The 23,731-nt window shown below is 41.1% G+C and overlaps 1 protein-coding gene across 1 annotated transcript in view; it reads right to left on the minus strand.

The window, feature by feature from the left end:
- Nucleotides 1–23,731, minus strand: part of LOC111867847 (zinc finger protein Gfi-1b-like) — a 98,496-nt gene that overhangs the window by 58,120 nt on the left and 16,645 nt on the right. Inside the window, exons 2-3 of the mRNA XM_023858042.2 lie at nt 12,764–12,988; nt 1,549–1,743 (exon numbers count right to left, since the gene is read on the minus strand). Of these exons, the coding sequence (XP_023713810.1) occupies nt 1,549–1,743; nt 12,764–12,988 (420 nt within the window). The remainder of the gene's footprint in view (nt 1–1,548; nt 1,744–12,763; nt 12,989–23,731) is intronic.

Raw genomic sequence — 23,731 nt, forward strand, 5'->3', positions numbered from 1 at the left:
CAATTGTATAAACATTTGTTTCATTTTGCTGTTTACGCTACATGTTTCGGTCCTTATATTGGGCCATCATCAGGTGTACAATGATACTGGTCCTAGTTCTTGAATTGCATCTAATTTCAATATGGATCCATATTGTGTTCTTGTGAGTTTTAAATGCATAAATTGAATTTTCAGTTAAAACTTAGGCAGTGAAATTTAGAATTAAAAATTAAAACTTAAAATTTAAAATTAATTAATGTACAGAAATGAGATATTTTGTAATAAATCTCTTTAAAACTTTGTGACCGCTACGTGTTGATATGCTTTTCCTGTGCTAGAAGCAATTACAGTGTGGGGCGCATGCGTACCGGGATCTCTCATGAGTTAGTTCGTGTGGTCCTGACCTTGCTATTGTCTTGTTGAGTCTACACTCGTTATTCTGTGTATCACCCAACAGGTTGTTTACTTGGAATGGTGTATACAAGGTTTTTATGATATTATGTGTACAACACAGCGACATCATCAACACAGGGAGCAGCCTCTACACGTATCATCGCAAGAAAATCGAATATACATCACTCTAAGTAAACAACCTGTTGGGTGACACACAGAATAGCGAGAAAAAGCTCCACAAGATGACAGCAAGGACAAGACCGAAGGCCGCGCCATAGCTCAAGCGGTTAGTCCCTGGCTTCCCACCGCAACGGCCCGGTTTCGATCCCGGGACTGATCAAGTGGGATTTGTGGTGGAAAAAGTGGCGCTGGGGCAGGTTTTCTGCGAGTACTTCGGTTTCCCCTGCCAATCTTCATTCCACCAATTGCTCCACAATCACCCTCAGCTATCATCTGGGGCTGGTACAATAGGCCAGAAGTGGCCGAAGTACAAGGGACTTAGTCCCACCCCCACTAGCAAGACCACACGAACTAACTCATGAAAGAAGATCCCGATACGCATGCGCCCCACACTGTAGTCACTTCTACCCCCAGAAAATAATGTCAACACGTAGAGATCACAAAGTTTTAAAGAGCTTTATTACACAATATCTCATTTCTTTATATAATTTAATTTTAATTTTTAATTCTAAATTTAACTGCCTAAGTTTTAACTGAAAATTCAATTTATGCATTTAAAACTCACAAGAACACAATATAGATCCATATTAAAATTAGGTGCAATTCAAGAACTAGGACTGGTATCATTGTACGCCTGATGATGGCCCAATATAAGGGCCGAAACATGTAGCGTAAACAGCAAAATGAAACGAACGTTGATACAATAGTGTCTTTTTTGTTTTTCAAGAATATTGTTGTGTAGACTGCCCCCAATACACAAATTATATCATATATGACACACAACAGGCTATAACAAACATGGACAATGGTATAAATTACGAAACTCCTCGTTGCCAGTCTTCCCCTACCTTCTGTTATTTTTCTCTCTCGTAAGTCGAAACGCTGTTTTCTTTAGCCTATATATGAAAACGTGTTGCGAAAATGTTTGATATTTGTGAAACTCATTCTGAGGGCTACTGTTACGTGACGTGTTTAGTATGACAGCTGTATACTGACCTAGCTTAGCCTTTTCAGGGGTGTACCCTCTGTCCACGGAACCTGCGCTTTCCGGGGACAGTGCTTCCGGTGGCCGATGTAGGTTGAGCGGGGAATATGGCAGGAAGAGCCCGGGAAGCGGATGCCACAGGTATGGGGGGTAAGCCACAGGTACCAGTGGGCTCAGTGGGCCCCCGCATAATAGCGCGCCTCCACCTGCAAAGCAACAAAATATATTACACAGTTTGATTTTGTCAGAGAGAATCTTAACTAACATAGATTTACTAAGCTACGGGCTGGAGTACTGCTTCGATTCCCAGCGGGGGCGAGAGGCTGTTCTTCACATTGTCCATATCGACTCTGGAGCGCCCTCGGCTTCCTAACCGAAAGGCGCCGGGGCTGTGACCCTCGGAATAAGGTGGCAGAGATGTGAAGCTCATCACTCACCGCATCTAGTATCGAAGTTAATGCGTGGAACTCAACCTCCATTTCCCCCTACGTCTTCTTTGTGTTGTCCTTAGTTAAGGGTAAGGACGAATTTGCCTTTACCTTTAGGATGCAAAAAGAGAATGAGGATTTCAACCTTGAATTTCATATACAGAGTGTTACACGACTTTAGGGCATAACTGCAGGAGGTGATTTCCTAGGTCTTTGTGATCAAAAAAGTTCATATAAACATGTGTCCGATTTTGGACGGTTACGGAGTTATGACCGTTTTAAACTCAGAATAGAAGGTAACGATTACTGACAATAAACGGAACAAAATAATAAACCAGCATAATACATGATACATTTAAAGTATGAATGTAAAGTTAACTTCGTGAAATTACCTTTAATTTGAATTTATTGGTGCTTAAAGCTGATTTTCGAAAATGCCACCGCCGGCCGCAACACACGCTGCCACTCGGTTCTGAACAACGCCGGAAATACCAACCCGCCCCGCCTTAGGTAGCTCTCAAGTGTCGAGATAACGAGAACGCTCTGTCTGTAGCTGGCTAAAAATAGCGACCCGTCAGATGATAGACGCGGTTCACACGAGGGCGTGTACGGGAATGAGAAAACGGTCATAACTCCGTAACCGTCCAAAATCGGACACATGTTTATATTAACTTTTTTGATCACAAAGACCTAGGAAATCACCTCCTGCAGTTATGGCCTAAAATCGTGAAACACCCTGTATACCCATACCAAGTGTGCCCCTCTGATAGGATGTGGGTGTTAGTGCCTATGTTGGTAGACATGAAATAGTTCGATTTATTGAGGTTCGTGAAATAAATGACATTATGATTACCATAGATCTGTGTACTGCAGAGCAGTGGTAATATTGTCGAAGTGACTGATTGTCGTCTTGAATAAACAAAATTTTATTTCAATCAAAGATATATTCTTCCTTCGGAAAACTATTGCATGCCATAGTAGGGAATGGGTAGTAATTCATAAAAAATGTATTCAAGTATAATTTAAAATAATAAACTGAATGTTTAGGTATTAGGAGCAGACAGTAAGTTCATTTCGTACTAACTGGCTAGATGACCTGACTTCGATTCTCTATAAGGGCAAAAGTTATTCACTTCCCCGAGTCGTCGAAATCGACTCTGGGGTACTGATGGGTCTTTCTCCCCAGAAATAAAAGGACCGGACTTCGAAACGGATCTGGTGCTGAGGTTAAGAATACGCAGAATTACACGTGCGTCTTTATTTTCCCACACGTCTCCACAATATGGCGCTTCATTAACAGCAGAGATAGTTTGCTCCCTGCCTTTTATTTTAATTGAAGCATAATTTATTTATTGGCTTTCCTAATGGACTTGTCATACATGTTCAGTTCTATATTTCTGGCTTGAATCCATTTCATTAAAACGCAGAAATAAATTTCTAATAAAAATTACTATCATTTTGGACATTGTCGATCGTCTGAAGTTTCTTCAGGCACAGCGTTTTGAAAAGTAGATCTATTTCCGTTATCGGGTGCTACTACTCATTTTAGCCCGGATTGTCCAGTTTACTCTACTTAGAACTTCTTTTGCTGTCTAGTGATCGAGAGGAGCTGTTTTTAACAAGCTTGACTGAGCAGTAACCCCCCCTCCCTACTTCTGGTGACAGAAACAGATACAGTTTTCGAAAGTCCTACAAACTGGACTGTCGGGGCTCGATTCCCGGTAGGGACAAGAGATTTCTTTCTATTCCACGGTGTCCATATCGGCTCTGGTGCTCAGCCAGCCTCCAATCCTATGGCTATCGGGGGCTCCTTCCTCGGAGGTAAAGCGGCCGTGGCGTGAATGTGATTACTCACCTCCATCTGTTGCCGAGATCAAGAATGATGAAACTATACCTCCAGTCCCCCATACGTCTTCATGACGTAGATCATAATTATTTAAACACAGAGACAAATTTACCTTACGAGACGATGGACAGTGTTCAAGATAACAAAAATATTTATTGCAAGATTTCAGGTTTTCACGGCGGTGACTATGAAAAAAGCCGTCTTCTGGGATGTCGCGCCGTGTAGATGTATAAACCGACTAGTCTGCAGACACATGCTCACGCTGATTCCCCGCTCACGTTTTTTTTTCTTTTTTCTTCTACCCTGAAGATGGAGCTGATACGTTCGTCCGAAACGTCGGTTTATACTATGTTTACACGGAGCCACATCCCAGAAGACGGCATTCTTCAGCAACGTTTATTGTTACACACATTCGTCAGAAACATTTAGACTCAGCATGTACAGGTATTATGAAGGTCTAGTGGTCATTGGTCAGATCCAGAGGTCCGGGTTCGATCCCCGGCGCTACCAGATTTTCTGAGAAGTAGTGGACTGGAACGGGGTCCATTCCAGGGGGGATAATTGAGCTATTTCAAGGAAATAGCAGCTCCGGCCTAGAAAACCGAAATTAACGGCTGTGGGAATCCGTTGCGCCGACCACGCGACATCCTCTATCCGCTAAAGTTGGCACTAACTTTGCCGACAAGCGGCGGTTGCTCGGTCGGTATAGTTCGCTTGCGGACTTAAGCCACGGAGTTGTTTATGCATTATGAAGTTAAAGGAATTATAACCATGGACTCCGTCAGGACGCTTTCCGGGGGGGGGCAGAATGTTTGCTTGCAAAGTGACATTTACACAGTTAAGGAATTTGTTTACGAATCAACTTAAAGTTGAAACAGTGGCGGCGGCACATTTAAAAATTATTTTAACTTTCGGTATAATTCTTTTTGTTTTTGGTTTTGACTTTTGTTCCAAAAATTCAGGGTGGGAGAGCTTACGCCTGGCTTGTCCCACCTGTTTTCTACGAATATAGTTGGCCCCTACATATTTAAACTGAATATTGTTGTTAGGTTTAGCCTCGGTTTTGTTCTGTATGAGGTTGAGTGTGTAGGTAGCAGTTCTATGCTTGCTCTTTGCTTGACTTAGGTAGGCCGCATACCGACATGTGTGAAGACATGTAACAGTCAAGACACAATGTCTGCGACATGACGCAAAGGAAGGAGCACAGTTGAAACAAATGAGATTATGAAAACCGCCGCACACCGGTCTGAGTCATGATGCTGAGGAATCACGAATGAAGCAAGACTGCGTCATTTGTCTCATATCTTGATGCTTGTCTTGACGCAGTTGGTGTGCGGCCGCCCTTATTCTTCGACGGCGACGATGAAGGCAGGATGTTCGTAAACGTCCACACCCATTAACGTACCAGGATTATTATTCTTCGTGTTCATTTTCTGTTTACAGTTCTGCCCGTTGTTGTATCAGTGACACAAAGAAGCAAAACGACAGCCAAAACTGTACAAGTTGTCAGCGGTGGGTCACATTAATATACGAAGCCATTGTCAGACACACGATGTTACGTGAAAACGGATAACTTATCTCTGATCTAGAAACGTGCAGAAGGGTATTCGGCAGGTGAAAAGGTTCACAAGGTCGCGACAAGAAGGGAAGGTTCAGGCGCAATGGAGAATACAGGTCTTCCGTTCATTACGGAAACAAAACCTTCCGGCTGTAAGAATTACAGACGATTCTCTAACATATTAAAATCACAAAAGACTGCTTTCTTCACGTTTAACTTTATCTAAAATATTTGATGGCCCTATACTGGTATAATTTCTACGTAGGTTTCTCTACTGTTGTTGGAGGGCTTGCAATCAAATGTTAAGAAATATTGAACTAATTTTCGTGAAATTTGATGTTGGAGAGCCTTGCTTAAATTTTGGGGCACATTAAAGTTCTTATCAGAGTCCGACGTTACTAACAAACGCTTTACATGAATATCTACTTCTGCGCTCATAGCAAGTGTAACTCGCAAAATTGATTCAAAGTTCTACGGAAAATTAAAACAAACTTTTATGCATTTTCCTTATGTCTTGGGATTTCATAAAAAAATTAAATAAGCGAGAACGTACAAAATTACTGGGTTTTTGAACCTTTTCCATCGTCGCGTATTCTAAAAAATAGAAAAAACGACGTTTCGGAAATTGGATCTGTTTCCCTCCTCAGATGAGTGGGGAGAAGACAACCTACTGCCCCTTAGAAAGAGCTAATCTCAATTAGCGGACGTACCCGCCGAAATTGTTACGTTACTCATGTACTATCTAAGATATTTTCTTAATTTTGTGTAAAACTTACTTAAATTCCCAAATTGGGAAGTTGGTTTTATTTTTCCTGCAGTAAACTGAGTAGGACTTCCATATTCAGCCCTTAAATATGAAATTCATCTGTTGTCTCTAGGCATTCTAAGGTCTGTCCATGAGAGATAGCTCGGTTAGTAAAGGAACCTGATATGAACTTGAGGTCCGGGGTTCAGTACTCTCCAGGAGCAGTGACTGTTCTCTTGCTAACCCAGTCTTGATGCTCATTCATCCACATATTCAATGGATACTGGTGACCCCTCGCTTCCATACATCTTCATGACGTGGGACCTAGTTATAGGAACAGTTTCCAATAAGCAATTTTACTCAAGACTTCTTCTGTTCTGACGCTACAACTCACGTAGATTTCTGGCCTTCTCATTCACACCTTTCCACTTGGTCCTGTCCTGGATTGTTATCTTCCAACTTGATACCTTCATCTTCTTAATGTCAGCTTTAACATCTTCCTCCCATCGTATTTTCGGTCTACCCACTGGCCTTGTACCTAATGGTTTCAATGTGTACAGGTTTTTGACTGATCTGTTGTTTCGCATTCGCTCTGCGTGGCCAAGACAGAGTCTTTGTGCACGCATAATTGATTATATTTTTATAGTTGATTAACTGATTTTAATTCTTTGTTTTAATTCGCCAGCTATCATTTTCTTTACTTGGACCAAACATTTTTCTTAAAATTTTCCTCTCAAAAAACCAGTAATTTATTGATTTCACTTTCTTTCAATACCCAGGTTTCACAGGCATAAGTAACTATAAGTGTGAACACTGATGTAAAAGTAAAGGTATCCCTGTAACAGGCCGTGGGGGACCATAGGGTTGTGAGATGTTGATTAAATGTCAGTAATTCACAAAGAGCATGTCCCAAAATGTTACTGCACAGTTGGTACCGCCAGACAAATTACAGTATGCGCACAAAGAGCTCAAATTGAAATGCCAGTTTTGTCGAAAGCGGCTTCCCCGATTGGACGGATTTCATAACTGTCCTGTATTTAGACCGTGCAATATTCGAGTGCGTTTCCGAGGGCAGTCGTGCATGAAGATATCTTCAATGCCTCTATACCGATGTTTTGTGTTTCTGTGGTGAGTATCTTATGTTCCCTTAATCAGTCCTGCAGGGTTGCCTACGTGAGGAACTACGAATATATAAATCTTGTTTTTTTTTTTTCAGTAATTTCTGAATATTTCCTATAACTTTAGTTTGCCAACCGATATAATTCGCTGTAACCTGTGAGTTTGTGTATATTTTCATTTCTGGAATTTAAATTCGAATTTGTTTGGAACGAATCTGTGTTCGGAGTTTTACACCGTATACGTCGTAAGATTTTGGACGTTCATTACTATAAACTATGTTTGAAGAGACTACATACGTAACCTGATTTTCCTTGTGTAAATACTATGCAACTGCTAGAATGTATATTTAAGAAACAGGATGGAAATGAAAGCCAAAATAACGACATTCTTCAATCGATTATTTGACCAGGTAAACTAAAAATACTGTAATAGGAAGGCTTCGGCATTCCTTTCAGAGTTTTATGAAGCACTTTATAGACACAGCACAGTAATAAACAGCATAAAATTGTAAGTACAACTGTAATGTTTCCGTTGTTATTATCTTTCAGCAAATTAATTTTATAGTGCAAATGAAATGCTTATAGTATACTACGAATATATTCATAATTAATTATCGCTTTACTGACAGTTCTTGTGAAACAGTTAAAAGACAGAAAGCAGTCTTCTGGGATTTGGCACCGTGTATATGTGCTTTTACCGGTTCTCACGGTCTCTTCGCTTGCATATTTCTTATATTTTTTCTTCTACCCTGAAGATGGAGGCGATACGTTCCTCCGAAACGTCGGTTAACACCACATATACACGGTGCCAAATCCCAGAAGACTGCTTTCTTCATAGTCACCGCCGTGAAAGCCTCAAATCTTACATAGTTAAAAGACAATTCACAACGTGTCCAGATAAAGCAAAGTTCATACAACAAACATAATCAGTACAGAAACAACACAAGTAAAGATTCAGGGGAAAGAAAGGGTCTACATGTAACACACAAATGAAATCGTTGGAACTGAATGCTAATAACAAAAACACCGAGATATTATGGTCTACTTAAGATGTTAGAAATACGGGAGTACTTTAAATGAATTTTAAAATCAAATTTATATATTGTAAATACGTTGTTAAAGTATAATTTCGAACAATATTATGTTTCAGACATGTATGAATATATTCATGATAACACAATACACTGAGGATGTTACATTAAAGGCCTATTTGAATACAGATTTCAAAGAGATGAATTTGATAACATAATATTTTGTAACGCGGAACACAAATTACGTTTTTGACATTTTATCTTATAAGCTATTTTAAAAGAAATAAAATTATCTATTGTCATTTGTACATTTGGTATATTTTGATAAAATTATTATGAAGTTAATAACGATTACCATAACAGTCAATCACTTGTATGACGTTAAGAAGACATTTCTATGACAAGGAACACAATTATAAATCCAATTTTAAAATTCATCTCGTTTCTCTGTAGTTTCTGTTCTACTGACCACATTTTAAGCACCATGTAGCATGCTCGAATTACTAGAGCTAGCGCGAGAGTAGCCTACTACGCAAGCTCGGAAGGAATCCTATTCTATCTCACGTGTCGTGATTTGTTGTGAATCAGCATCATACCATAGAACACTGCCTGCCATATTCGACACATCAACCGTTACCGAGCGATTGCTTTATCAAAATAGTAACATGCAGTTCATCTGAAGTTAATCTTGAGATTTCGAGTTCGCTGAGGCCGTGAAGATTTGGTTTGCTCGTCTTATGGTTCATGTAAGAGGTTAACTACACTTCGGAGGAACGGTTTGTCCCCACCTTCAATTCCACCCTGAAGATCGAGGCATCAGTTTCCTCCGAAAGGTTGGTAACCACCTATAATACTACAAAATATCGTAATCCAGAAGTCTATAATCTAAAAGTGATTTTAGTTGCACATCATTTCACGACGTAATATTTGGATATACCTATTGTCACATATTAGTGATTTGCGTGACTTATAAAACGGGTTTTGGATTTGATGATCGAATTTATTGAACCTTTATATAACTTGTTACAACATTTCACAAATCACTATCTTCTACTGGACACTCTCGACTTCTGACCACACTACTGCTCCAACTGAACTGTCAGTTATTGTTGGCTTCTCGTTATAGAGCCTCGGGTCCTATCACACAGAAAACTTATTCAATGCCTAGCAATGGATATCGTCTATGGTTTCATATTCATTGCAGCGGGATGTGTTTACCAAGCCGTTGTCTAGCAATGGGTCTATGGGACACAGTATTTTAAAAATACTTTAAGATATTTGTGGGGTTCAATTTCAAAATGGCCATACGTTTTGGGGTACCAAAACATTCAGTTACAATTAAAAGCTGACGATATGAGTTCCAGCATAAACAACAGAGTTCTTTGGTGTGGGCCTATAAACTAAAAATTTCGATGTTAGAATATGACGTACATACAATATGTAGGCCTTTTGTGGCTGCGTGACTTATCTTCTTCCCGCATCTTGTTTAGCAGGCCGTGATTTGTGTCAGGTGGGCTGACATGTTACTTCAAATATTGATCTGTTCCCCTACATACTTATACACGTGTATGAATCTTACTGGTTTTTGCTGGAGCGTTGAAACACACACGAGAGTACTGTTAAAAATGGACTAAATTTGTCTTATATGCTACAGTCTCCTTTGATAAGTTTATCATAACGAGACAAATTGGGAACTGAAAGTGGTGGCGGTAGAATTTTCATATTCGTGTTTTCACAGCGCCGACGCAGCTAAAATGAAATTTCATTCTACGAGTTTTAGTGTAGATCATTACTTTCTTACTTATTTACTTACTTACTTACTTACTTACGCATGGAGCTGAGCCCTTCTCGAGGAGCCGCCAATTCTGCAGCAACTCAAGAATTTCCCAGTATTTTATGGAACCCGAAGGTTCATTATCGTGTTGACAAGAGCCCTTCACTGGTCCCTGGGTTCCATCCCATCCCATTCTATCTCTCTAAGACCCATTCTAATATGGGGAGCCGCCAATTCTGCAGCAACTCAAGAATTTCCCAGTATTTTATGGAACCCGAAGGTTCATTACCGTATTCACAAGAGCCCTCCACTGGTCCTTATCCTTAGCCAGATCTATCCAATCCATCCCATCGCATCCTATCTCTCTAAGATCCATTCTAATATTATCCACACACCTACGCCTTGGTCTTCCCTGTGGTCTCTTTCCTTCAGGCATTCCCACCAATATCCTATGCGCATTCCTCGTGTAGATCATATGAACCAAATTTCGTCTGAAATTGTTCAGTGGGAGTCGAGTTATTGTTCTGCATAAACAGATATGCCGAAAATGATACCCGAATGTTAGTTACGGAGTCACCAACTAATAAGCCTATGTAGATTTACGCGGCTTGTGAAAATGGCTCTGAACCTTGTGCTACTCGTGTTTATGTTCCATGCTACATAATTAATGCTGCATTACGATGTTGGAGTTCAAAATGGAGTTCCTGCTGAATCCAGTCACATTGCTGGATGGTGTTCTATATGCCATTACATACATAACTGAAAATGTTCTATTACGCGGGGGTAATATGTTGCCGTTCGCTTTAAATTTTGAGAAATAACATGAGGAAGGTTGAATGCGATCGTTTACGATTTCTTCAGCGCCGAGAGAAAACAGGATTACAAACGATGCCTTAAGGTCATCATTTGGACAAGCCAGAAGGTCGCAGGTTCAATTCCCGATGCGATCATTGGATTTTTCAATTTACTTAATCCTTCCAGCCGCACTATGGCCCTGGGGTCGACACAGCCTCTAACAGAAATGCAAAGGAATAAAATCATGACGACGAAGTAGCGTCGCGTTCCTTCTTTCTTGGCCCTCCATAGCACGGCTGCACGCCGTTTCCTCTCTGGTATTTAATTTTTGTTCATTATTTACACGGTGTACATAAAATAAATGCATAGGCCTCTAGGGCTAGTGTTGTCTGTATGTCCGCATGTTTCACAATTCTTGACCAGTTGATTAACTAGAAGATCTTCAAGACAGCGTATACAGTGACGTCTGTTACGCTAAAAGAAATAGCGATTTAGACGTTTAGATGACTCTCAGATGATCAATAAATTAAATCTTCGGATGTGCAAGTTCTAATGTCGCCTTGATCAAGTTATCTATTGCCACGTATAAGGGGTTTGCGTGACTAATAAGAAGGGGTTTTGAATTTGATGATTGAATTTATTGGACCCTTATACAACTGGTTACAGCAGTTCACAAATCTGACACTGTCATCTTCTTCCGACTGGAGACTCCACTGGAACTATTCTCACTTCCAGATAAACTGAACTGTACTACTGCGTTGTACTCCCTCGTACTCCTTTAATTCTCCTGTGCCTTCTTATAATTCCTGGGCACGGACCCCATGGAAAACACCGTCTTCTGTTGTCAAGAATGCATGTTTAATGGTCCGTTACCTAACAAGGGATGTCATTCTATTGCTGAGAGCGTAACTTCGGGAATGTTTTTGCCGAGCCGTTGCATAGCAATGGGCATATGAGTCATACTATTATAGCTATTTCAATGAGGTAGAGTGGGAAAAGTCTGAATTCGGAGTTTATAGAGGCCGGAGGACACCAGTTTTTATTATGTGACTTAGATTTATGATTCCAGGAATATGACGTCAGACAGCCTCTCCTTCCCCCTACAACGAGCATAACAGATTTCTACATAATACTCTCACACTGTAGGTTCGATATGTTTATACATTAAATCAATCATAATAAGTTTCTAAGAGCGCTCTTTTGGGGCGTGTTCGGTAGGACTACAAATGCCATGCTAATACCCATGTTCCTCAAGTGACCTACAAGAAAATGGCGTAAATAAACGGAGAAAGTAAAAGCAAATTTACTGATACAGCAGCACGGGATGATGCATTTCAAGAGGAGGAGCAGGAATGGATGCTTATCCACAGACGAGTGTTGCAGAACTAAATATGTATAATTTGTTAATATACGCTTCAAAGTCGTATTTTAATGGAGCATTATACAAAAAAAAAAGTTGAGTGCAATATAATTCGGTCAACGGTTTTTTCCCTTCTCTTCATAGGCACAATGACGACTTTCTACTGAAATAATGAACTCTTTGAAGAGTCTATTTATCTGTCTCTGTTGGAGCATACGGCATCCGAGAAATATTTGGTTCACTTTAGCTCCTTTGTCTTAGATATTCGGCAGAACTCCTTGGACGGGGATCAGCGCGTCGCAAAGCCGCGACCTACACACAAACACAGAATGAATGCAAACATCCGTGCCTTGAGTGGGTTTTGAACCCACGATGTCAGTGTTCGAGCGAGCGAAGACAATTCATGCCTTAGACCGCGCGGCCACTGTGATCGGCTGCTGGAGGCAATACGGTAACCACACTCGGAGAATTCCTTCTCGAATCGTATCATCCACGGGAATGCGAACGCAACTAGAAGACAAAGTGAGGGAGCTGCTATGGTAAACTGGGGACGAAGGTGAAGTTTCCTTACCTCTGACTGTTGCGGCCGCTTCCTTTATCCTGGTTTCGCGGGGTGACACAAGGGAGAAGGCACTGCTATGCCTGTCGACGCAGCACCGGGGCGGCGATGCGGAAGTACTGCGTGGTGACCGGGGCGGCTGGGAAGGCGGGGGACTGTAGTTTGGAGGCGGCGCAGCGGGCGGTGATGACTCTACTGTACGTAGCGTCTTGATGAGGAATGACCGAGGCATCGCTTCTGTAAGAAAAGCCACAGGCTATAGGTATTTCTCTTAGCGGGCCACGCGGTAACGTAGTTGGTTGAGGCACTATGCTACAAGCCGGAAGGTCGTGGGTTCAAGTCCCGATGAGGTCATTGGATTTTTTTTCAATTGACCTAATCCTTTCAGCCGCACTATGGTCCTGGGATCGACTCAGCCTCTAACAGAAATGAGTACCAGGAATTAATTAAATAATTTTCCTGGGGAATAAAGCACGGCCGGCGCGTAAGGCTGACAACCTTACCACCATCTATAAACCGATTGTCTAGAAAATGTGGGAACCTCAGCATCTCACAACCCTATGGACCTCCACGGCCTGTACAGGGATAGCTTTACTTTTATGGGCATTTCTCTTAGTGGGGTGATGTTAAGGAAACTTGGAAAGGGCAGAAGTGGAAGAAACGCAATGTTATTGCAAAAGTTTGGTCAAATCCTGTTCATGAATCGTGTGGTAATTCCAGTGAATACCCTGGCTCCATAATAACAAGAAATTTCCGGAGCTGGTGAGCAACTATCACGTACGTCCTTCACACAAGTAGACTGAACCTATGCTTTGTTCGTTAATTAATAATTTACGAACTATTGACTCTGAGTGTTGCGAATAAATAAACCCATTATGGAGACAGGCTCCATGGCGCATAATTAAAAAAAACCATTATTAAAAACTGCAATAAATTATATTAAATATATGCGTACATGAACACGGTGTTAAATCTGAGGTTCTCACAGGTGTGAACAGAATTAGCTTCTTATTCATGCGTTTCTTAGCATATCTTTGACTTTTGTGGCAGTACATCGTACCGAAACGTCGGTGAATTTCTACAGAGCTACACATTTCACAATACAGTACTCTTCAAATATATAGCTTATTTTAAGTGTAACTATAAAATTATGTTGTACATTGTCCATTTTATTTGTAGTTTTTAAAATTATACGGCGTTTCGGAAGCCTTTCGTTATCACACGTAAAAAAGTGGGAAATAATTCTTCTCAGTTGGGTTCGTACATACTCTTATAACCAACAACCGCTGTCACAGACCTTCAAAGGCTTATTATTTTAACCTAAACTGTATTTTCTCTAGTTCGAAACTGAATTGTATTAGATCTTCTTTCTTAACACATCAATCGACAGACCAACCATTAAATAATTAATCGTGCCTTCAAATAGATTGCCTGACAGTCTTACAGCAACTTTCCGCAGGCGTCTACTCAAGTCAGAGCTCCTTATTCTGATCGTAATTATTCCTCGAAGTTAGTTACGGCTGTTTCCTTGCCAGTCAGTTCAGCGCACCTTATCACTTCACCTTCTCACTCGGCGAAGAAGCATCTACATTTAGCACAACGTCACTAAATATTCTACGAACCAATAAACCAGGAATCCTATTGGATAATCGATAGTTCTGTGGAGCAGACGCTTTCAGGATGTCGTACTGGGCCCTGCTGTCTGAGATTTACTGCTGAGCTAGCCGAGACATAGCTGTGAGGTCTAACCTGCAGAGATTGTCTGCTATCGCGAACTGCTTCAGAGAATTGTTCGAGATATCGATAGTTGCATGTAAACACATTCCTTTATGAAGCCAAGACGAACCAGTGTGCTAGTAAGAGGAATTATTGACTATCTGAGCAACTATTAGCTTCTCAAGAGGATGGCAACATGATCCGATCACGGTGGTCGCGTATTGTAAGGTTTGTACTGTCTTCTGCCCAAATAATGGTATCGTAGATTCGAATCCCAACTGGGGCACTCCTGTATGTCTGTCCGTAGTTTGTGTGTAGATGTCGTGTGCCGGTAGAAAGGAGTATGCTGGGCCGATCCCCCGTCCAGGAAGTCCTACCAGATGTCTGTAAATAAGATGTAGAAACACGATAAAAGAAACAGGAGGCTTTGGACGCAGTGGTTAGTCGTGTCTCTTAAGAATGGGTTGGCAACAAGAAGCTAATGCGTGTAAAGAAGGTAATGAAGCCTAGTGGAACAGATGACAAGCGTTCATACGCTCGAAAAAATTGGCAGCATTTAATTAATTCATTTATTTATGGTTTGAGCGATTCGTTATATAAATTCTCATAGTAGGCTGGACACTGTCAGTTGCCTGGGTGTACGTGTATCATGTCTGTTCTGCGAATAAAGACGAGATTTGGATGCGAACATGTGAGACGTAGTTACTACACGTATTTATCCTGAAGATTTACGAGGTTTCTTTTCTTTAAAAACACGCATATAGAAGATGTCCATATACTTAGCTCAGTCATATAAAACTGGGTCGAGAACTCTAATCAACAAAGTAACCCGCGTGGGCATTTGATAGATCTATGTAGGTAACACGATGGAATTATACTGTGGCATGTAGACTCGTTGCTAGGTAACGACCGCGAGATAATCAGCTGGCTGTACAAGAAACCGCTGCTAGGTAATGGCCGCAACAGACTCGTAACACTGAACAATGTAATAACTGCGATAGCTACGTGACGCAACAATAGAACTGTTGGGAGAAGTGTTTTCTATGCGATCCGTGCTGCACGAGAGTGTCTTGAGACGGCAGTTAGAAGAGCAGGAATTGTGAGGCAGTCGTCGGCCAGTAAGGACCTGAACACGGAAGCTGAGAAAGCTACGGCATTACAAGCGGTTGCCGAGCGACAACCGGTGAAGATACTGCAGACTAGGAAACTGTTAACCACAACGAAACTGCAATTTGCGAGAATTAGCAGTCTGAATTGAACACGTGTTACTGAATAGAGAAGCGCAAATTGAGGAAACGGCAACGCAACTCGTGAAAGGAATGGGAGACTCAACTTCCAGATAATGGAGCATATCAGTCTTCTCATAATTGCGTTGCCGCGTGGTTTCCTCGTGTCCCCTGTTCTGTAACGCGCTTCAGTGATTCATCTGTTTCTTAAGATGTCACGAAAGGTTGACGAAGCTGGTAATTTTGTTTTTGTACAGTGAACTGAGTAAGACCTGGTATATGTGACAAATGCCACCCATACTATGCTAGGCAGGACAAAATAAATTTGGCTTGGGAAAGAATTTCTCATGAAATGAAGGAGTCTGGAATCAGGTTAACTCTTTTCGAAACAATATAAGCGCCTATGTTTAAATTGCCATAGAAGAAAGGATGCATCAACGTTTCCTTTTCCTAATATTGTATTTCAACATCCTGTTGCATTAATATATTATTTATTTCACATATATTTCCGTCTTAAATGCAACTCATTATAGTCACCCGTCTTCCGCACTATATGGTTAGGCTATATATAAGTACGTCTTGCATCTTGCTAAAATTGTTGCACTGTATGTCAAAATTTCGTATTGCATGTGGACCTGTTATTTTCTGATTAAAATAAATTTCCCTTATGGTCGTCCTCTCTTCTCACACCGTCTCAACCGGTCCAACTTCCGCCACATTATGACAGGATCAGAATTATTATCTTCCATTGCAGAAGGTAGGTGTACGAAATTAAAAAGAAAATACAGTCATGCATTACGTGGGACGAACCTACCCACTTAAGCCGATGCGAGCAACTAATCAAACGGAAGTTTCCTCAGTGTGTGCCTGCTAATTTTGAAACCAGTTGCCTGCTTGAAATCGGCGATTTATCTCGGAAATTGTGGTTGCGTTGTGGTTGTCAGTTTCCTTGGTTTGCCCTAACCCTAAGCTCATGCACTCATACGTGCTGTAGTGAATTGTAGAATGTGCAAATTGTCAATAGAGCTATAGTTACTTGTAGTTACGAGTAGCAAAAGTGTAAGTGTGTAATAAATAAATAAATCCCGTCTATAGTCACACTCAATCACATGACAATGCTTATACGACTGTTTGAATTCGCATTTCCATGAATCAATAAGATGTACAGATCTGTATAAGCACACTACTCACTATTCACCTGTTAATATCAATTGTATTCAGAAACAAAACAATTTTATCATTTCTTGATTTATATGTATGCCTAATGACATTATTAACCTCTATAGTAGACCCTACTAGGAAGTAAACAGGATTGTTGATATGACTGGAAACTCCACTAGGAAGTGTATCTTCGCAGAAGGCCTCTGCAGGATGGAGTCAACACTTATTTTAGTTTGCCCATAAAGATTGTAGGGGCACGCGGTAGCGTAGTTGGTTGAGGCACTATGCTACAAGCCATAAGGTCGCGGTATCGATTCCCGATGAGGAAATTTGATTTTTCGATTGCTCTAATCCTTCCAGTCGCACTATGGCCCTGTGGTCGGCTCAGCCTCTAACAGAAATGAGTACCAGGAATATTCCTTGGGGGTAACGGGCGGTCGCGGCGTAAGGCTGACAACCTCGCCGCCATCTGTGAGCCGATTGTCTAGAAAATGTGAGAGCCACGACATGGTGGTGGTAAAATGCTGTATAGTCCGTTGAATGTCAACGGACGTTTCGGAAGAATATGTCACCTCCATCGAAAAATAAGCCAAACAAGAATCCAACATATGAACCAAGATGGAGGTGACTTCCTCCGAAACGTCTGTTGACTTTCAAGGACTACATGACGTTATATCCTAAAATACATAAAACTTTATTGGGCGTATGGGTGTGGAGTTGCTATGAGCATAAAATCATATAATTCACCGAAATTCCTGCTTTACAGCCCGGAGATCACAGGTTCATCTCCGAGTCCGCAGACTGGTGGTCTTGGCTTCGATTTTACTGCGTTATTCTCCCCCCGTCGAGGAAAATGTTGCGATGGTAACTGCCTTGAAATAGATCACAATTGGTTCTTTCTGCATCATTCATTTTAGGTTGCAGCAGTTAGGTAAGTCTGGACCTCAACAAACTAACAAAATATCGTCGTTAAATAAACATGCAGGCTAGCTTATCAGCAATGCTCTAGACTTGTAGTCGGGAGGTACACATTCGTATCTGGGCCAGAATACCGGATATCCTGACAGGTTCTCGTGTTTTCTTCACTCCTGCCGGGTAAATGTCATGATACAACGCCCATCTGGACACGATCACGTAAAGGTAAAGTTATCCCTGTAAGAGAGTGGTGGCCCATAGGGTTGTAAGACGTCGAGGCTCTCACATTTTCTCTAGAAAATCGGTTCACAGATGGCAGTGAGGTTGTCAGCCCTTGACCCTAAGGAAGATCCCTGGTACTCATTTCTGTTAGAGGCTGGATCTACTCCAGGGTCATAGTGCGGCTGGAAGGGTTAGGTAAATTGATACTTTCAAATACGAGAGATATCCGGAAATTAAAGATACAAGTCCAATAAAAATGCAAGATTTTTTTTCCCCGGAAATGGCAGTGCTGCCGTGTGAGATAGGAACCGGATGGCAGGGCTGAGTTCTCCGGCCACAATCACGGCAACGTTGTGCTCGCAGTTTGTGTTTAGAATGGCCGTGTTGATTCAAAATCCCGCCAAATGTGAGGTTCGCGCAGTAATTTGTGAAAGGAGAAACTGCTGCTGAAATTCATCGCCAATTTATTTCTGTTTACAGCGAAGATGTTATGAACAGGCAAAACTTGGCAAAATGCTGTCGTGAACTTGAGGCAGAAAGAAGTGATGTTCATGATGGAAGGCCATCCGTTGTCACTGATGAAATCATCCAAAGAATTGATGAAAACATTCGTGCTGACAGATGTCTAACCATCGATGAACTTCATCAGCAATGTCCAGAAGTGTCAAGAACTGTTCTCCATGTCTAAAAGAGTATGCGGGAAATTTCTACGACTCCGTGGCCTGTTGGCCGCAAGCGAACTATACCGACCGAGTGACCGGCGCGTGTCGTCGAAGTTAGTGCCAACTTTTTCGGATAGAGGGTGTCACGTGTTCAGCGCAACGGATCCCCACGGACGTTAATGTCGGTTTCCTTGACTGGAGATTTATATGACGCTGGAATAAAAAAACTTTCCCAGGCTCAATAAGTGCATTGCGATCTACGGTGACTACGTTAAAAAGTAAATAAAGGTGTGTTGTGAAAGTGCTACAAGCGAATCCCTCCAAAGAAAATTCTTTACAAACATTTTCTGAAGTTTGTATCTTTACTTTCCGGATATATTTCGTAATTTACACATCATTCATCATTATTTCTACTATTCGATGCTACAGAGTCCAGATACTGACAAACCCACACTCCATTGCGGGGATCGTGAATATGAAGATTTCATGATTGATCTTCAATATTCATAACCTCACTGTTTCTCGTAGGTCTGTTGCACTAAACGGGAACAGACAGGAGACCGCAAGGATTTCGAAAGAGAGGGACATGCTATATTTATTCGCCTCGAGAAACTCAAGAAGTTCTTCATATCTCACTGACGATATCATATAACCCGGTCGAGAATCGAACCAAGTAACCTCCAATTACAAATATAGAGCACTGCTGTTGCAGCAACCTGCTCGGAACAATACTGTGCTTTAATTAAAATATTGCGTTCGAAAAGAGAAATAACAATTTAGCAACGAGAAAAGTAGCCTTAGCGCTTCGAACAATGAAGATCATCTAAGTATATTAATGTATTCCTGATTTAGGAAACCATAAAGGACGTCAGAATAGTTTTTCCTGATCTGAGATTTGAACCAGGGATCTCCCGAATACAAATACTCTTCGACCGTGACGTTTGGTCATTGGGCTCTTGAGCGAACATGACAATATACCTCAAGGTTCCATAAGAGACTAGGAGTTCAGTGTGTCTGAGCGTCTGTTAGCATCTCAAGTATAAATGAAACCCACGCCAGTATACGCTGCTTCTCTAAGAGCCATTTTAACACCATCTCACCGTTCACTTCTACGCTTTCCCCGTGATCTCCTTCCTTCAGCGCTCTGATCACATTTCCCGCATGCTTATTTTTGTTACTCGTACTATTACCATTATTCACGTAAGTCAATAATTAGATTCAATTAATATTATATATATATCGATATTTTAAAATTGTTTCTTGCTGTCATGTTTTATACTAGCCATGGTTTTCCCTTGTTTACATACAAATGTTATTCAATTTGAATGTACGCATTTTACTTTTATTACTTCTTAACGATAACTTTGATTTATTTTAATTGAATTATTATCATCATTATTATTATCACGTAAATAAAGAATTCGGTTGAATTTATATTATATATTGATATATTTAAAAATTAAATTGTTCCTTGCTGACATGTTTTATACTAGTCAAGGTTTTTGTAATCATTTATTAATATTATTCAATTTAATGTATATATTTTACTTTTTACTTCTTAATGATAACTTTGATTTGTGTTAATGGAATTATTATTATTATTATTAAATTATATAAATTTCCTAGTTGTTGCATTTCGATTGTGTTTTGTTTCTTTTCTTTACTGATGCTCACTTTGCAATTGGCCTTTGGTCTGTTAAGATTGCCTGTAAGTAAATAAGAATTTAATTGAATTAATTCCAGTTTCTTTTCGATAGAAGTTCCACTGACTTCGATATACATGTAATGTGATATATCTTTCCGGAAAATGTCGTTGTGGCCTTCACTGTTGTCAAACGCTAACGGTAGAAATTGCAGCGTTATGGTGTAAGCAAATACAACTGATTAAGTAGTGCGTATTTTTATTATTTGCAGCCTTGAGATTGCTTTCAGGAAAAAATTGGGATCTAACTAACAATTTCTGTAATCTTTGTCCCTGGGTCGACTATGCTTTGACGTGTGACTTTGGCGCACACTGCTGATAACTTGCACGTGTGTCACACTGTGACTGCCGATGCGCGTGCTGGGACCCGTCGCTCTTCTGCAAAATTCCTTTGCTCTGAACGCCCATTAAATGATTGTTGAGTTGATACTGTAGTATAATTCTAAAATATTTCTTCGCCACGTCGGCATATGCCTGAATATCCTAAAGGAGAAATATAATGAACACGAGAATATAAGTTGAAGGAAACAGCTTTTACTGCATGTCTGGAGGTAAAGCGAAGGTGGCAGGCCATGTACTCACTTGTTGGTCTGGGCCTTATATTACAGTAGCAGCTGCAGAAGGTCAGAACATTAATTTATGTAACTGTGTCACTTCAAATGAGGTCAATATACATAGAGGATTTCATATATAACGGATGAGGTTTCGAGGAGTATTGGCTACGTTTTGAATCTATTAAATCAGTTTTCTTCAAAGTAAAGTGCTTAATTAGCCGGTCACAATAACCGCGCGGTCTAAGGCATGAACTGTCTTCGCTCGGTCGGACGCTGGGATATTGGGTTCGAATCCCACTCAAGACATGGATGTCTGGTGTGTGTATGCGTTTATTCTGTGTCTATGTTGTCCTGTGTTTAGGTAGAGGCCTTCCGACCGGCTTATTACTCGTTCAAGGAGTCCTACCGTCTGTGAAAAATGATTTTTTTCCTTGGCGCTACAGCCCCAGTTTGCCTAGGCCTACCTCCATGAACTTCTCCGTTCACTTCGGTTTTTCTAGATCTCACACATTCGGTAGGACTCCTTGGGCGGGTGATCAGCTCGTCGCAAGGCCTCTACCTGTACACAAACACAGAAAAACGCACACACACAAACTGAACATCCATGCCCTGCGTGGGATTCGAACCAACGATCCCGGTTTTCAAGCGAGCGAAGGCAGTCCATGCCTTAGACCGCTCGGCTACCGTGACCGTCTGTGAAAAATGATTACGGAACTGAATAAGAGGCCAGGGCCCAGAATGGGCTCGAAGAGCCATTGAAAAAAAAAAAGTGACTAATTAAAACCATTATCCAAATGATGACATATATGGTATATAGGAATCAAGCATAGTGCTGAAGATTTCTTAACTGTCGTGTAATAAGTTTCATGCCCAGGCCGCTCTGTCTGCGGTACCAACTGGGTAGGTGGATGAGTGAAGTTGAGAGGAGGTTTAGACCGTTTCTGACCATACCTAGAATCAAACTGTTGTAATCCTGCCAGTAACTGACTGAGCTATCCCGAATCTTACTGAATTTATATAAGCGAGAAATATATCTTTCATATTCAATTGTGTTTCGACTCCTATAGCACTGGTTTGGATTAAAGTTGAGGCATTTTATTTAACCGGCACGATATTAAGATTGGCGGGTTCACAGACAGCTGTTTCTATGTCTGTGTATCATTTAATGTCCAACAATCGTCTAAGTGATGAGTTATTTTGTATTTGAGCTCCTGCTTCAAATACAAAGAGTGGCGGGTTAATGCTGTTCTCGGAAATAATTCCTGTTTATTCTGAGAATTATATGAAATTTTTAAATATATTTTGTGGGAAAAATATCTTAATGCTAATGTAGATGGTACATGTAGTAAGTACTGTGCTTTGAGCGGTTGAAGCAGTTTAGTCATGACGTCACAAATGATTCTGTTTTCTATACCGGAATCTTCCTTCTATAAATACATTTATTATAAACTATTCTTAGTCGTATCTCCGTGGCCTGTAGTCAACAAGCGAACTATACCGACCGAGCGATCGCCGCTTGTCGGCGAAGTTAGTGCCAGATTTAGCGGATAGATGGTGTCGCGTGGTCAGCGCAACGGATCCCCAGAGCCGTTAATCTCGGTTTTCTAGAACGGTTTAGTCGTGTCTAATAGACCTAAATTTCATGGGAGAGCGAGTTCATGCTGTAGGCTATACTCTGCTCTACATCCCATTCTAATTTGGCCTCTTTCAATGACATTTAGGCATAATGGATTCGGCCTTTTTGGCTCTGAGTCTATGACAGTTGGTCTCTGCCGTGGATATTGAGGGGGGCTGGAAAGGAGCAGAATGCCTCAAATTCCGGTTTATGTTGATGTCAATTTCTTGGTCGAAACGCTAAATGTCACAAAGAAAGGCACAGAAAATCTACTGGAAATTAGGAACGACGCTGATGTACAATTCAATACGACGTAAACTAAGTAGGCAATATGTCCCTTCGTGTCTTAGCAACAACAGAACAAAATCAAAATACAGACAGCCTAAAGAGAGAGAACGTAACTTTCGAGAATGCGGCAATGTTATATTTTGGAACGATAATAAGAAATCGTATAAGCCTAAGCGGAGCCGGGATAGTGCAGTGGGTATGGGCTTGATGACGAGGGTTCGGATTTCGAATACTGACAGAATCAAGAATCTTCTCTCTTCTGCGTTGTCCAGAACGGTCCAGCCTCCTATCCCCTCCTCCCCAAACGAAATATTTTGAAACAGATACTATACCCAAACCCCCTTGTCTTCATTTTAATGCTGCATTCAAAATTCGTGTCGTTTTCAGTTAACGACATCCAAGGAATCACTGTTCGTATTCACGAAATATGCTTGCGTGTGATTAACATATTTTCACAGCAGAACCATCATCTTCTCGAGCTGGGATAGCGACTGGCTACGGGCTGGAAGGGTAAAGAATTTTCTTTTCTCCACGTCGTTCGGACCGCCTCTGGGGCCCACCCAGCCTCCTCTCCAATGAGTATCGGGAGCTCTTTCCTCGGGGGTAAAGCGGCAGGGGCGCGAAGCTGACCACTCACCTCCAGCTAATGCCGAGGTCAAACGTGGATCTATACATCCGCTCCCCCATACACCTTCATGATATAGTGCTTAATTAGTTAAGCACAGGGAAAACTTTTCCTTTACCTTAGCATCATCAGCAGAGCCCTCATTATTCAGTGTTACTATCTTGACCGGGACTACACTTCCTGCTGTGGCGTCACGTCGTGAGACTGCTATTTCATTTTGTCGTAAACATTGGTCTCAGAATAAAGAACGTTATAACGAATCGTTGTTGTACAAAGTAGCGTTAAATATTATTA

The sequence above is a fragment of the Cryptotermes secundus genome, unplaced genomic scaffold, assembly GCF_002891405.2.
Source record: "Cryptotermes secundus unplaced genomic scaffold, Csec_1.0 scaffold2543, whole genome shotgun sequence".
In the NCBI taxonomy this organism is placed as follows: Eukaryota; Metazoa; Arthropoda; class Insecta; order Blattodea; family Kalotermitidae; genus Cryptotermes; species Cryptotermes secundus.